Here is a 15609-nt window from a genome sequence, read left to right as displayed (position 1 = left end):
GGCAGGAAAAAATACATTCATGGTCAAGGTGATTTGTATTTTTCTTTATTTATTGTTAGTATTATATAATGAGATATGTCTGTCTTTATGTGAAACCGGTGTATAGCGTGAAATATGTTCTGCGCTAATCGACTTCAACTCAACTCATGACTCAGCTTTTGAATCATTCAACGCCTACTGTTGAAATCTTGATTGACTGAGATTTGAGAAACCTTTGAAGAACGTGAACCAGGAAGTGCTAACAACAACTTCAACTGAATCGGAGAAGCGAGGTATTAGCATCAACGCCCATATTGAGAGTTGTTTGATGTTGTCGGCTACGAGAATGATTCCGACAAATGCATCGTGTCTTGTGCCAGCCTAAAAACTACGAGTTTCTGGCCTTCAAAAATTCAGTTTCTTATTTAAAAAAAATATACAAAAGAAAGATATCGTTTCTTTAAGTTATTTTCTTTGTGTACGTCTTTGTACTTTTTACTTTTGCACTTAAATATATTTCAATCTGGACTTTTTTTCTTTCACTGTTGAATTAGTATTTCTATTTTTTTAATCATTTTCTTTTTACACGTGTACAGTAGCTTTACTTCTACTTAAGTACAGAGCATTCATACTTTTGTTGGACACACACACGTTCACACGCACACGCCTTGGTCATGTTGCAGTGCGTCTTACAAACCACCACTTTTAAGTTGCGAGAGAATCATAATGAAAGCCAGAGGAGAACATACTGTCGGCTGTGTTGAAGAGAAACGCATATTAGAGGCAAAAACTCACAGCACATCGAGAACAAACAACAGAGAAGCACCAAATCTTGAGTTTTGGGTTCCAGTCTCATCAAGCATACTTTACCTGAGTCTGTATGCGGTTGAGGCCTCGGAACCAGAGGATCTGTCCACGACGAAGCTCTCTCTCAGCGCAGTCAATCTCCTCTTCATCCTCTGCAAGCTCCTCCCCTTCCTCCTCCCCGGGCTCCAGACCGAGACCCGCTTCCTTCAGGCACGGTAAGCGCTCCGCCGGGACAGTCGCGATCACCTGCGTGTCAGGTTTGTTACATTTCAATCGGCGGTAGGGAGTGCGAGTATTCGTGTGGAAATGGCGTCACCTCAGGGGAAAATTGCACATCCGCAGCTTCCTCTTATCAAACACGTTTAGCTTCAACAAGCTGAAGAGATTCGTACCTGACCCCACAGCAGCTCTCCAACTCCCACAAACAGACACCAAAGCCACTGCTCGATGTTGAGTGGAGCACAGCTGAATGGCTTCCCTCCCCACTGCACTATCACAATCTGAAACAGAGAGAGAGACACACACACACACACACACATGCAAATAAGGACTTGACTGTATGACTGCAGCACCCTGTACTGCTGCATCAACAGTGTCGATGCAACACACGCGTCGTAGACAAAAATAAATTAACTATTCGTAGTACTATTGGAGTGATTTACTTATCCAAGATCGTTTTGGATATTACTCCTTGCATTAAATAAAATATTCATTTCGAAACTGGATTTTGTATTTACATCAGTTTGTGAGACGTGAAAATGAATATCCAAATGTCGCTATCTAGGAGACAAGGTCCGACGTGCTCAACACAAAAGTGTGTCATAATATAGGAAAGTGCTGATGAGAATGAAAAGTGTCATGATTGTAAAATGCAATGCACTGTGAATAACAGGATTTCACTGCTCGGGTGATAATGGCTTGATGTGACAAGACAGACTCTTGTCTCTCCTCAGCCAGGCAGAGAACAACATTTAATTTGACCCAAATGTTTCAAATGAAGTCCGAAACATGAAATCATGAAACAAAACATGTGGCAGATGACTGTTGGCGACAGCGCTGAGCGTAGTTTAAGCATTGATTAAAACCGATTGAAAGCTGTGATGGGAAGGCAAACAGCAAATCTGTTCTGATATAATCTTTTGCTGCATGAATTCGATCTCTATTCGATCCTGAGCGACGATACAGCAATCAGCGGATTTCCAAAGGCCTGTTACGGTGACATCTTGTTGACAGCAAAGTGTACCCTCAATTAGATCATGATAACTTTCGACAAAAAGCTGCATTGGTCTCTGCTATGTCACTTAACTTCCACCAAGCCTCCTTCGGTCTGCAACACTGATATTTGTCTGTAAATATTGCTACTCTGTCACACCCAAAATCACCGCCACCTCCCACCTCGCTCTCTCTCTCTCTCTCTCTCTGTTCACATTTCCCCCAAAGAGCCAGTAAGCACTGAAGCGATTTGCTGTTGTATTTGTCTGCTCGTCTGCTCTTTTCTGTGTACTCACAATATTCCTGTGTGGCACTCCCCCCCCCCCCTCTTTAATTTGTCTGAAACACATAAGACAGTGGTCCTCAAACCTTTTTCAATAATGCATGCCAACTGCCTGTGCTTCTCAGTATGATTTATTGATAAGCAAACTTGTCATTATGGTGCACTTTGCAACATTTGTTATTTTTCCGCTTTTTTTTTTTTTTTTTTTCACTACGTGCACTAAGCCAACATTAAGGTTGATGTGAACTGCTTACATGCCTGTTACAAACCCAAGTTAGCTCTTTACCGGACATGGAATGATAACCTAAGAGGGTGCTTAAAATGGATGCTTTCAGGCTTGTCTGACTGTTGACCTGCTAATTTTCCCTGTGCTTTTTCTTCTATGTGAAGCAGCATTCACCAACGGTTTATAAATGCCACCTCACAAAAAATGGCCCCCGGGGCTGCTGATCTGCTTTTTTTTTCTTTTTAGTTGGATGTCATCTCATGAATAAATTAGCATAAAACTCATCGTTATGAGATTCTGGGTTTGAATCTCACGCATTCTTCTAAACCAGTGACTGCATCGATCAAATTCCAAAAACCCCTAATGGAATAATCATTTGAAATGAAAGATTTGGCTGACAATTTTTTTTTTTTTTTTTAAAAGGCTTCTTTAAAACCCATCTTACCTGTACCCCGAAGGTCCCCAAAACAATGGAGCAGAAGATGGGGTTGGAAAATATGCCATCAAAGACGTTTCTCTCCCCGTGGATCTTCCGTGCGTTGATCTCATTGAACAGCTGCATGAGGACAAACGTGTTGAAGATGATGGTGTAGTGCTCGGATGGTGGTGAGTGGAGGGGAGCGTTGCGGCCGCTGTCGATGTTGAACATGCGCTCGCCTGAAAGCGGGTGAGGGAAGATAAGAAGAGAAGAGAAGACGAGCCTGCTGAGTACGTTACGATGAACACGTGTAAGGCCTGGACAAATACCCAAGGCGGAAACATATCAACTGAACCAAACGTGAAAATAATGTATAGCGCTTATCAAATTTATTCGACAACAAATACAATGTCAAGTTTATTATCCAGTGGTGCAAAATTAACAGCAGTTGACGTTTCGGAAAGGGTTAAAACAGTGATCCCTCGCTATTTCGCCGTTTGTTTATCGCGGATTCCGTGCACCGCGGATTTTTTCAAACATATTCATAAAATAAATAAATAAAATTCATATCCGTGGAGTACAGTACTGTATATGTTGCTCTATCTGACTCGCTTTTGTTTTGCAGCTTCTCGCGGACCGGACTGTTTGCAGACTTTTTGCGGACTTAAAAAAAGTTTTTTTTTTTAACCTGTATATGTTAATTGGGCGCTACTTCGCGAATTTTTGTTTTATCGCGGGTGGTTTTGGTCCCCATTAACCGCGATAAACGAGGGATTACTGTACACCAGTATGTCGAAGGTTGTTTTTTTTAAAAACCCAAATTCTATTCTTATGCTTAAAATATAACACTTGTCAAGAGCAAATTTGGATCCGGGGAGGTTTCATGTGATCCTCAACGGATTTTGGACGCCGATTTTAAAAATATACATTTTTTATACAGCTCATCGGGTTTTTGAGATATTTGACTAAGAAACGCTTGCGCAGCCATGAGTTGTCATTTAGAACGATGAGTTGTCATTTCGAGCGGCCATAGAAAAAAAATCTACTTCTTGCCAAACCTAACCTTTAATTCAGAAATACTGCTCAATATATTACTACATGACACATTACATTACTGTCATTAAATGTTATCATTATTATGAAAACCTAATGTGCTACAGAAAAAACAAGAGCAGATTTGGCAAAGATTCTTCTCGAAAAGTTTATTTGTATCACTGATTTAAAAATGTGAAAAATTGTTGATGTAATCATTACTGGCATGCATGAAGAACTTTTTCACAACAACAATAACAAAACAAAAAGACATGTGGTTTAATCAATCCACCAAGCACTGCATCTCATCGGAAAGGTTACATTGCAGACACTTCTTTGTACTTTTTGTATGCGTGCACGCACCTATGAAAAGCAGTGTGAAGATGATGACCAGTTGGTACACTCCATGACCCAGGATGTTTTTCATCATGGTGAGGGAAATGAGCGGGTTGTTGCGACCGTAGGGTTTCCGTAGCAACAGGGCCTCTGTGGGGGGCTCAGTGGCCAGGGCCAAAGAGGCAAACGTGTCCATGATGAGGTTCACCCATAGCATCTGCACCGCCTTCAGCGGAGAGTCCTGCCAACAGATGAAGCCAGGGACAAAAAAAAAAAAAAACCCCTCCATTAATTCTATATTGGGCCACGTTCGGCTCCCAAAAATATAATTCTGCCTCAAGAAATATAATGAATAAATTTGAAAAACATATTTACACCACCCCAAAACATTTTTGCCCACTGTCCATTTTTACCTCCGTCACAGAGATTTGTTGCAGATGCACACACTCAGTCAGTTCTTATGGACAGGGTGGTGATCTATGTGGTGGACGAGGGCAACAATGACCACCCCAGGCCACTTTCTGGTCACCCGTATTTGATAGGACAATCGATTCTAAACAGATTTGTTTTGTGACAGACCTAAAACATGGAGGCTTGTTCCCTTCTCTTTAAATCAGCAGCGAAACATTTGGATTGTCATTATAGCTGTCGAATTTTACTAACATCCTGTTGCTTTTTTTTTTTCCACCATGTAAAAATGTGGGTCCCTGATGCCAGTGTTGGGGTCGGTCTGTGGTCTGATATCATACCACCAGACCATATTATACAATGAAATGGATGGGCTCTCTTCAGCCTCCTTGCATCTGCTATCTTGTCATCCCCAAAAATTCTTGCCACCACCCGCCTCTCTCTCAGTTTGGCTCTCTACTACCCAACTTCTCATTCAATCTCTCTCTCTCTCGTGATGTGTGGATTGATACGGAAATATCGATACCACTGATAATAATAATAATAATAATAATAATACATTTACATTTACATAATTTGATTCTTAAAATCCAAATATTGATACTTTTGATATTTACCGGTAATTAATTTGAGATCAGAATCTCATGAACGGGAACACAGCACAAAGCAACTAAAGTAGTGAGATCTTGTCTGAATGACATGCGGTCGGTGGAAACAACCTTTTTCTTCTGCTTGGCTAACTGCAAAAAAAAAAAAAAGCATAAGCACAACAGCATGCTTCGCTTTGTCTTTCCATGCTCGTCTGCTCTTTTCTGTCACTACATTCCGGTGCGGTTCTCTTCTTCTCAATTTAATGAACTGACACACTCATCAAAAGACAGTGGCCATCAAAATGCTCTGGGCTGATTCGCATCTACAAAGTTACCACCATTACCATCAGACCGCAATTATTCTTGAGTTCAGTGAAAATAATCTGCATTCATTCATTCATTCTTGCAATGGTCTCCTGTCTCACTCTCCCTCATTCTCTCCCGACATATCACTACAAGTTGAGGCCGCGTTGGGCCATGGTGGCCATTCACCAACCATTCGAAATTCCACCCCTCTGACCATCCAAAAAAGCACAGCATTCATGAGTGAATGAAACAGTTAAAAAAAAAAAAAAGTTTGGTCATCTATTTCTGAGCCCTGTTGGGATTGGTTCAGGCCAGCAGTTCCTTTTGCAATCCAAATAAAAGTGTATGACTCAGATGTGACTCAGCATACCTGAGTGATGCAGGCACCAGTGAAGGCGACGATGACGGCCACGACGTTCACTGTGAGCTGGAACTGCAGGAACTTGGAAATGCTGTCGTAGACGTTTCGCCCCCACATCACCGCCTTGACAATGCTGCTGAAGTTATCGTCAGTCAAGATGATGTCAGATGCCTCTTTTGCCACGTCTGTCCCGGCGATGCCCTGACAGAATTTGCGACGGTGAGGAGGACATGCGCAGAGTCACGGCATGAATCATGGGAGCGTTCAAGCATTCTAATCATTCTGGAGAGTTACTGCCTCAATGCTGTGTCGTTCCCCTCCAAGTCTTTGCAGTTGGCCTGAGTAAAAGATGCGGTCAAAGACAAATGCACGCCACCGCAACCAAAATTTTCAACATGCATTTTTTAGAATAGGGCAGCTGAGGCAAAACTGCTTTTGACGCTACAAAACGATTCAACCCATCTCTCATTTAACGTATCATTTGCCAACGCGCCTCTGGGTATTAAATATACGGCACATATTATTCATGAAGCGGCATATTTGTCTGCTTTTATTCATAATAGTTGCAGAAATGTTGATCTGAACAGGAAAAAAAATTCAACTCAAGGCTTTGTTAATCATGTTGTGACAGCAAAGTCAGACTCAAATGAATCTCTACTGCTTAACGGCCAACATTCATTCGAGACTCAGGACTGAATTGTAGAATTAGTGGAAGTGGAATGCAAAAAAATGAAGCAATGGTCATAATTACCATTGCAAAGCCAACATCGGCCTTCTTCAAAGCTGGTCCGTCATTGGTTCCATCTCCTGTCACTGCAACCACCTGCCTCTGTTCTAAAACACTACTGTCAATGATGCCTAACAGAAGAGCAGAGGCACTGGAGGTAAGTGTTTGTGTTGGTGCGGGTGTAAAAGTGTGTGTTTGGGCTTATCAACTAGTAACTCACCTTTGACAAGGGTATGTTTGTCTGTCGGTGAAGACCGAGCCAGCACACGCAGCTTGGGCCAGATTTTATCAATTCGCTCCTGTTCAATCTGCATGCACATGGAAAAGGGCAGATGGATTCAACAAATAATATTGCTCACTTCTTTCACTGGTAATTACCAGATTACAAGATAGCAGCTTGGGCTGTTAAAAAAAAAAACAAAAAACAAGAAAACGATGACGCGCACACCGGCAAGCTGTGTACAATTGACAACGTATGGAAAACTGTCGTCATGAGAAGCTCTTCATCCCACTAAACATTGCACTCAGCTCATTCAAATGTGGGGGAATGTTGCTATTTCATCACAACTTTATGCCAGGGGCAATTTCTCTCAACGTAGTTAATATTATAATTGTTATTCACTCCTTTAACATGCAAAGCAGATGCATGGCACGCACGCACGGGGAGAACATGCGACAACCCCAGAACGTGAGGCAATCCTGCAAAGGTATGGCCAATTAATCCATATAAAAGTACTCTTTGTCCCCTTCACAGTGTTAGAAGACAATGTTATGGGATCATGATCGAGTGAATTAGAATCACGACTGTTATTACTGGTATTGGCTGCCGAGATGAAAAGTGTTCTCAGTACGTCTAAGGAAACGTGCAGCTTGAAGACATTCTTTTGGAAGAAAACTGCACATGAATGAGTGCACTCACGAGACCCCAACTCACCTCCCCTTTCTCGTTCCTGATTCGTCGGTTGAAGTCTTTGCCCTCGAGACAGATAAAGTCATCCCCAGGGTGGATGATTCCACATTTGGCAGCAATAGCCCTGGCCGTGTTTATGTTATCACCAGTCACCATGCGCACAGTGATGCCCGCACGCTGACACTTGCGGATGGCCTCGGGTACCTTGGAAAAACATTTGGTTCACACAGAAACGCGATGAGATTACTATTCAAAAAAGCCGTTGTATTCACCTACTGCAATATGGATGGCAGCCGGCGGTGACACACTCCTACCTCAGGTCGTACTGGATCCTCAATTCCAACCACAGTGATGCAGGTCAATTCTGTCACTATTTCTGCCTCATTTTCCCAATCGGGCTCTGGATTGGAGGGCAGGTCACGATAAGCAATGCAGATGGTTCTCAGGCCCTCGCATGCCATCGGCTCGATCACCTGTTCAGTAAAATCATCATTAAAAAAACAAAAAAAATGTAGCCAGGAAGAATGTCGAGCAGCTTCAGTATTTTTGGTGGATTTATACCGGACACCAAAAAATATCCATGGAAAACAGCAAATTGTCTTGCAATTCGAAGTTAATGTCGGGTGAGCTTTTGAGCGTTTTTGCTGGTATTCTTTCTGACAACGCCGAGAGGGAAAGCCCCCGTCCGCGGATAAGCGCAGACAGCAGAGGAAGACAATATGATGAAGAGCTGGCATGGCATAAAGCTGCCACAACGCGAGCAGAAGAAACCGGCTGGAATACAGTTGTGCAAGGGCAAAAGTGATTTTTCTCATGGCGCAAAATGAAGTCGCCATGAGGCAGGTCAGCCGGCCTTGCCAATCAAGACAGGACTTGCGCACACTGCTGCAAAATGCAATCTGTTAGTGCAGCAACTACTTGCCCTCCGCTGGCGAATACTTTCTACTACAATGTTTGTTGCACGATATTTCAGTCAACATGTCATTCACCTGTTTGACCATCTCATCTCTGTCCCGTGGGCGGAAACTTCGAGGTTCCCCGTCGGGATCTTGGATGTAAGAACACCTGGTGAGAGAAAGAATGATAAACCGTGGCACAGAAGACCAGTATGTGTTTATTGACAAATAAGAAGCGATATCGCATATTTCCGGGGCTGAGCTTTTCTCTTCCCTTCCACTCACTTTTTCAGCATGATCTCAGAGGCTCCCTTGCTGTAGAGACGGAAGGAACCATCCGGCAGCTTTATCACCGTGCTCATAGATTTGCGCACCGAGTTAAAGGTATACACCTGCGATTAAACGGAGAATGAGGATCATTCTTCAGAATCATGAATGCATTCATGTTTGTGGCATGCAATGTGAGGCGTGCGAAAGTCATCCACGGCCTTATTCAAGAGAATTTTATTACGTTGTCAACTACAAGAATTAGCTATGATTAATGTGTTGCCATGTGCCAGCATTAAAAAAAAAACTATTTTATGGTGTTCAAAAACTCTCCTTTTAATCTGACAGATCGTGGGGTTTTTTTTTTATATAATTGCCCTACTTTACATTTTTTTGTCATGTTAATTTGTTTTACTCATGCGGGAGCTGTTGACAGCATAATCCTGACTATCCTGTCAGAATTGAGTTTGCTACGATACCGTTTTTTTTCCTTTGTTAGAACTTTATTTGGGTTTCATCAGAGGGGCTTTAAATGGCGGCTGGTGTGTGCTGGCTAACATTTAACATGAAGTTGAATGTGACCGCTTCATTGTGAACACAGTCTGAGACGTAGCTTGAGTTTGACATCTACGTTGTCATTTGCATGCAATAGCCTTTGAAAGGCAAAAGCCGGCAAAAGGAGGCGGATTTAATTTCTGCATCATCGTGACTTCGTGGCTGCCACATGCCCACGCAACTCAGCCAAAATAGTTGTCCGTGACAACGCATGTGCGTCTTGCGCAAAGTGAAAACTTTGCGTCAGCTGCCAGCCTCGGAGGAGCTGAGGAATAACTATTACTGCGGAATTAATGACACTTTAATGACGGTGACGGTTTAACCCTGGAAATTCTGTGACGATCCCATATAATATGGTGGCTTGATTGTCTCTAAGGTGACAGTGAGGTGCATTCTGAGTCACAAAGCTGACACCATCACAGCTCTTATTCAGAGTGCCGAGTCATTTTCAGCCAGAATTCCAATGATCATGACCAAGACATTTCTGCTACGTAAACAGGTAAAGATGGATGCTGTGGTAGATATCGTCATCCCTACTTTGTAGAGTCTCTCCTCGGGGATCTGCTCTCTGACGGGAGTATAGTCTTGTTGTAGGTCTAATACAAATCCCAGCAGGCCGCACTCCGTCTTGTTGCCCACTTGCTTTGCCAGACCACCCTCCACATCCGGTGGCTGATTGGAAGACGGCCAAATTCAATGCGAGCGGAGGAAATGTACATTTAAAGTCTGTGTCGAGCCATTGGAGTTTGGAAAAAGCAAACAATGACATCGGTATATGACTCACTAAGATCTTGGAGGTGTAGGCGCTGTTGATTGAGATAGCATTGACTAACAGATCCAATGTCCGCGGGTTAATCTGTCCAGGGTCTGGGATCAAGCGGTGGTGCACATCACCTGGGGGCAGACAAACGAATACATCTCAATAACTTGGACGGCGATAGTTGGCCAAACTATCATTTCAGTGATGGTGCATAGTGGGGCGAGGTGAAAAAAGTTTGTTTGCGTTAATGTTCATCGTGAGATCTCATTTTCTGTTAGAAACGCACAAAATGTAATTTGATTTGCATTCAAATTGTGACCTGCATGCAGGATCGGAGATTGCTCCCCCATGTGCCCAGACAGAGGAGGCCGCAATTGAGACCTACATGGGACGTAGGCCTAAAGGAGCGATAAAGATCAGGCTGTCCCAAGTGACTTTGGGCAAGAGGCTGGGAACACCCTGCACTACAACTTAGCCAATAGCAGGACACATATGGATAAACAACCATTCCGATGGACAATTTAGAGCAGGGGTGTCAAACTCGTTTTTTGTTCCGGGACACTTCGGAGTTACGGCTTCTCTCGGAGGGCCGATGCAAAATCTCAACGTTATTTATTACCCACGAGAATTTCACATTTTGATACAGATTTCAGCAAGGATCATGAAAGTTGACACGCATGATTTGCTCCTGCAGGCCACATAAAATGACGTGGCGGGCCGGATCTGGTCCCCGGGCCTTGACTTTGACACCTGTGATTTATAATTTTCCGTTCATCGGTTATATGTGTTTTTGGAATGTGGGAGGTAGCCAAAGCACCCAGTGAAAACCCATTCAAGCACGGGGAGAACTTGTAAACACAACAAACAGGATATAACACAACTTCACTTTATTTCCTTTTACATACCTACATAAGCCTGTACCACAGTCATTCGGTTGGTGGTGAGCGTGCCCGTCTTGTCGGAGCAGATGGCTGTGGCATTCCCCATTGTCTCACATGCATCCAAGTGCCGTACAAGGTTGTTGTCCTTCATCATTTTCTACGAAGCACAATGGGATGAAGAGCAGATTGAATTCAGCGAGGTCATTAATCACTTGCTATGATGATTGGCATTCGCTGGTAGTTTCATACCCGGTACTGCTATCATAATGAGCTGTACAAGTCGAATCTCCGGTCAGTCAAAAGCTCACTCAATTTGTTAAATACTGTATGTTATTGCAAAATTACACAGGGCACAATGTAATATATTTCTATGTGCAAAATTGTGCACCTTTGATACAGCTACTGATATACAGTATATACTTATTATCTTACTGTGTACCCCAAAATATGAACATGATGGGAAGATTTTTAGCCCAGAAATGGGCGTGTGAAACAGCCTCACTGGTTTTAGCTTAGGAGGTAAAGGTCATTTTAATGTGATAATTATGTTGTATAGCGAGGCGTGTGGTGTCCACTTTGACCATTCCTCGCTTACAAATGGCTAGATTTACAAAACTATGCACCTACATTCACTCATCTTATTTATTGCAACAATTACATTGTAATGACTGCTGTCGACTCCGGTGACTCCAACTTTCAACATGACAGCCAACTTCTCATTTCCCTTATTTGGACGCTTGTTCTAAAAATATCAATTTAGGATGCAGCTTACCTTGACAGAGTAAGCCAGAGAGATGGTGACAGCAAGAGGTAACCCTTCTGGGACCGCCACCACCAATACAGTGACTCCAATGATGAAAAACTTGACAAAGTATTGGATGTAAACCGGAGTGCATTCTGTCACCCATGCATGACCTGCAAGACACAACATCATATTCAACTTTTAAAGTTGGCTTCAACATGATGGTGACAATTGTTGTCTGCTAACATGCACACACGCATGCCCGCACACACACACACACACACACACACACACACACAGACCTTCAACAACAAAGGTGTCGATGACAAAGTAGAGAACCAGGATGATGACAGTGATTGCGGACATCACCAAACCTATGAAAGAATATTCAGCTGGTTAATCAGTCAGTCCGTTCTATTATACAGTTTGCAAAGGTCTTTCAGATGTTCCCGAAGCAATGCAAACCGTGCCTCCTCACACCTGACTGTGTCTCTAATAGATCATACAGTACAGAGATGAAAATGGTGCGCACCTGCTTTTCCAATTTGAACCGCTAGTTTGGTAAGCTTGCCCTGCAAGACACTCTTCTCCTTTTTCGGTACGTTGGTCTTCTTCTTCTCTCTGTCTTCGACTTCCCCTCCCTCTGCGCTCTTTAGGGGTTGCATCTCCATGGCGACACCCCCATCCTGCTTCTTGGCTAAATCAAACACACAAAACTATACTGTATACCAGTGGTCCTCAACTAGAAAGGCTGTAGGTCCACTTTATTTTTATTTTTATTTTTTTATAAGACCAAAGTCCGGCCCCATGCACGGCGGTCATGGGGAGCAGGGCTATATGCCCATTTAGTATGGTCAAGCCAAGCTTATACAAATCAACACTCCTCGCAACCAACCAATAATGGGGTGCATGAAAATAACAATTATTCACTTTGCCAGTACACAGCAAATCATGAGAGGTATTGTGTTGAGGCGGAGGAACTCTTTTATTTTGTTAAGTTGTGTAATAATAGAAATAGCCCTTTTAGGGAAATAAGACGTTTTTACTTTAACTTTGTTAAACAGTAGTTGTCTTTTTTCCCCCTTAATTTAACAAAAGCAAAACAAAATACTCATTTTACCAAAATAAATACTAAACATGAAAACAAAAATATGATTTTCATTTGTACAATTCCCCTTTTCACATCCCCTCTGAAATCACTGAAAAATATATCAGAAGAGGAGTTGAGAACCATTTTAAATACTGACACAAGGGAGCACAGGAATGTGCAGTGCTGTTCTTCCACTAAAGGCGAATGCAATGTCTGAGGCATGCAAATATTATTTGAGGACGCCATTGGGATGTTCATTTACCATGTTGCGGTGTTCTGCTGTTAAACAGCTGCAAAGACGGGAGCAAAACTGCACACAATCGAAACCTCCCGCGATTCGTCTCGTCTAATTGTCTGTGTGCGGCTCTCCTGTGCTGAAGCTGTGAGCACACTGTGGTGTCGCGCATGCGTCTGTTTCCTGACACAATCATCCATTTTGAATGCATGACGCTTATGTATGGGCACACCTTAAGTTAAGTTCAGAGGAGCCAATCAGCGCATCGTTATCGCCGACATGCCCTGCTCAGCCAGGGTCTCCAGTTCGTCAAACATTATACACACACAGTCGCGCTGCTGCGTCCTCTGCAATACATCTGTTCGTGCACGCAAATAATAAAACGGATAATTTTAACAAGCGATCGCGGTAATGCGCATTTTATAGTCCAAAAATATAAAATGTATAACGTAAAAATCACTTTATAATTTATTATTTTATACAATTTGCCGAGGGTCCGGACAGAGGAGGTCGGCGGTCCGGTCGTGGATCGCGGTCCGCCAGTTGAGGAAGACGGCTGTATACTGTAGTAACACTTTAAGATTAATCCTATATTTCAGACTGCTGGGAAACATTCCACTTTCAAGTTCCGGATTTTGAAAGTCACCAAAAAAAAAAAAAAAAAACACGAATGCCAACCTAAGCGTGTCATTTAGCATCAGTCTCAAGTAGGGAGCTGAAATCTCATGATTATTCTGCCAACGGCCTCATCCATACATTCATTTATTTTCTGTGCCGCTCATAGACGGGGGGTTGTGGGTGTGCTGCAGCCGATCCCAGCTGATGTTGGCGGGGCACATCCTGAACTGGTCACAACCCAGTCGCAATGCGGAGATATAAAAACAAGCATTCATGCGCACATTTAGCCCTATGGAAAATTTTTGAATCTTCAATCAATCTTAATATAATTAATAAGATCCTATCTTATCTTATCTTATATACGGTACATATTGATGGTATCTGAGAGGAAGCCAGAGTTGCAAGAGAAAACCAAAATATCATGGGAGGGGAAGCGTGGGGGGGGGGGATGCAAACTCCACACCATTGTTGTATGTTGTCAGGTTGCCCCATCCCCTTGTTTTAGGAACAAAAACACACACGCAAATCACATGCGGTTTTTACCTTTGTTCTGGTTGTTCTCCACTGCGCCATCGGGTTGTTTTCCTGCAGAAAACAGGGTCAGACACGAGGACAAGGATGTAGAAGGATAGATTTATGTGAAATTGTGCTGTCATGAACAGTTCGGATGTGATGTTGACAGGCAACAACACACTTGCAACCCACACAGAAACAATATTGAAAGGGAAGAGTCATAAAGACACACACATTGTCTAACACTCGGTGAAGTGACATTATACAGTACATGTGTAAGTCCTTCATGGATCATTGACACTGTCACGCCACTAGGTACTGGGGTCTGTTTACCATAAAGGGAGCAAAGAGGGCAGGACAGACAACTGTGTGCTCACATACCATTGGTGACTGTGCTGTAACTTGCATCTGTGGAGATGAGCAACTGAGTATTGTCCTCTGTTTGGGCCATTGTGCGGGGAAAGAAGGTTTTGAGGACACATGAGAGAATTTGACCAAAAGGGGGGAAATTAAAAGAGAATAAAGGGGAGTATAAAAAAAAAATCAAACTCCCCCCCAAAAATGCGTTGTAAATTAGATTCTATTTAATGTCAAAAGACGCATGTGTAAAACATGAACGATTAATCAAAAAGAAAAGCATACCCACTGCATAAGGACAAATAACAATTCAGGACATGAAGTTTACTAAATAATACATTAGCTCCAGTAAATGACTGCCTGAATGGTTGAGGCTGCAAAGATTGCTGCCACATCTGCACTCTGCAACACCACTTATATTAGAACAAAAACAAGTACAACCGTCTGCTATTATTTTTCTTTATCCGTCGTTGCTTTACACTGCTCAATTCCAGGTTGCTACAAAATATTTTTTTCCAACATGAGGATGCAGATGTCTCGCACTTTCCTGACAACTGCACTCACGGAGGTATGGATAGCGGTGTGGTGTAACGACATTGTCATTAAGTGCTTCTGAAAGTATGCCAAGCCTCTGTTCGGACTGCAGGACGGAGAGCATCGCAAACAAATTTGAACGGAAGACTAATGTTTCACGTCTTGACCAAGCAACACTCTTTCCAGAGTGTCTCTGGCTCCCTAGGCTGTCCGCTGCTCTTTCAATAATTGATTCAATCTGCAGACTCGCTCTCAGATTAGGGGAGGCAAGCAGGGGAGAAAGTGAAAGAGGGCAAGAGTGGTGGTAAACAAGGAGGTAAGAGCGAGTAAGGGTAATAGAGGAAGATGGATAAGCAGCGGGGAGAAGGCGTGACGATGCGAGACAGCAAAGAGGGAAAGAGGGAGCGGAGAGGATGTGGGCTAAATTATCGATGAGGTTAAACTGGCATGCTTCCTGTTGATGCTCTTATCTCAAATCAGTGAGGTACACCTTTCTCTCTCTCTCTCTCTCTCTCTCTCTATTACACACAGCATATTGTGTACACATTCTACACATTCACTGAGTT

General features: G+C 42.9%; 1 protein-coding gene across 7 annotated transcripts in view; it reads right to left on the bottom strand.

Annotated features, from left to right (window-relative positions):
• The window catches only part of atp2b3b (ATPase plasma membrane Ca2+ transporting 3b), a 54707-nt gene that overhangs the window by 15955 nt on the left and 23143 nt on the right, over nucleotides 1-15609 (bottom strand). For 5 of the 7 annotated variants that reach the window (XM_086132136.1, XM_086132222.1, XM_086132557.1 and 2 more), the window contains 19 exons: nucleotides 14534-14590; nucleotides 14183-14224; nucleotides 12229-12393; nucleotides 11999-12070; nucleotides 11727-11869; nucleotides 10979-11111; nucleotides 10098-10207; nucleotides 9851-9985; nucleotides 8777-8883; nucleotides 8585-8660; nucleotides 7910-8068; nucleotides 7620-7799; nucleotides 6906-6993; nucleotides 6710-6816; nucleotides 5968-6159; nucleotides 4321-4534; nucleotides 2953-3164; nucleotides 1179-1286; nucleotides 850-1032 (listed from right to left, as the gene is read on the bottom strand). In XM_086132136.1, coding sequence (XP_085988262.1) covers nucleotides 850-1032; nucleotides 1179-1286; nucleotides 2953-3164; nucleotides 4321-4534; nucleotides 5968-6159; nucleotides 6710-6816; nucleotides 6906-6993; nucleotides 7620-7799; nucleotides 7910-8068; nucleotides 8585-8660; nucleotides 8777-8883; nucleotides 9851-9985; nucleotides 10098-10207; nucleotides 10979-11111; nucleotides 11727-11869; nucleotides 11999-12070; nucleotides 12229-12393; nucleotides 14183-14224; nucleotides 14534-14590 — 2483 coding nt within the window. The remainder of the gene's footprint in view (nucleotides 1-849; nucleotides 1033-1178; nucleotides 1287-2952; nucleotides 3165-4320; nucleotides 4535-5967; nucleotides 6160-6709; nucleotides 6817-6905; nucleotides 6994-7619; nucleotides 7800-7909; nucleotides 8069-8584; nucleotides 8661-8776; nucleotides 8884-9850; nucleotides 9986-10097; nucleotides 10208-10978; nucleotides 11112-11726; nucleotides 11870-11998; nucleotides 12071-12228; nucleotides 12394-14182; nucleotides 14225-14533; nucleotides 14591-15609) is intronic. The other 2 variants (XM_086132309.1, XM_086132472.1) reach the window with 1 other exon arrangement.

Source organism: Hippocampus guttulatus, chromosome 1 (assembly GCF_054856545.1).
Source record: "Hippocampus guttulatus isolate MCC_2025c chromosome 1, RoL_Hgut_1.0, whole genome shotgun sequence".
In the NCBI taxonomy this organism is placed as follows: domain Eukaryota; kingdom Metazoa; phylum Chordata; class Actinopteri; order Syngnathiformes; family Syngnathidae; genus Hippocampus; species Hippocampus guttulatus.
Note: the sequence above shows the minus strand (reverse complement) of the source record. Positions and strands in the feature narration are given on the sequence as shown.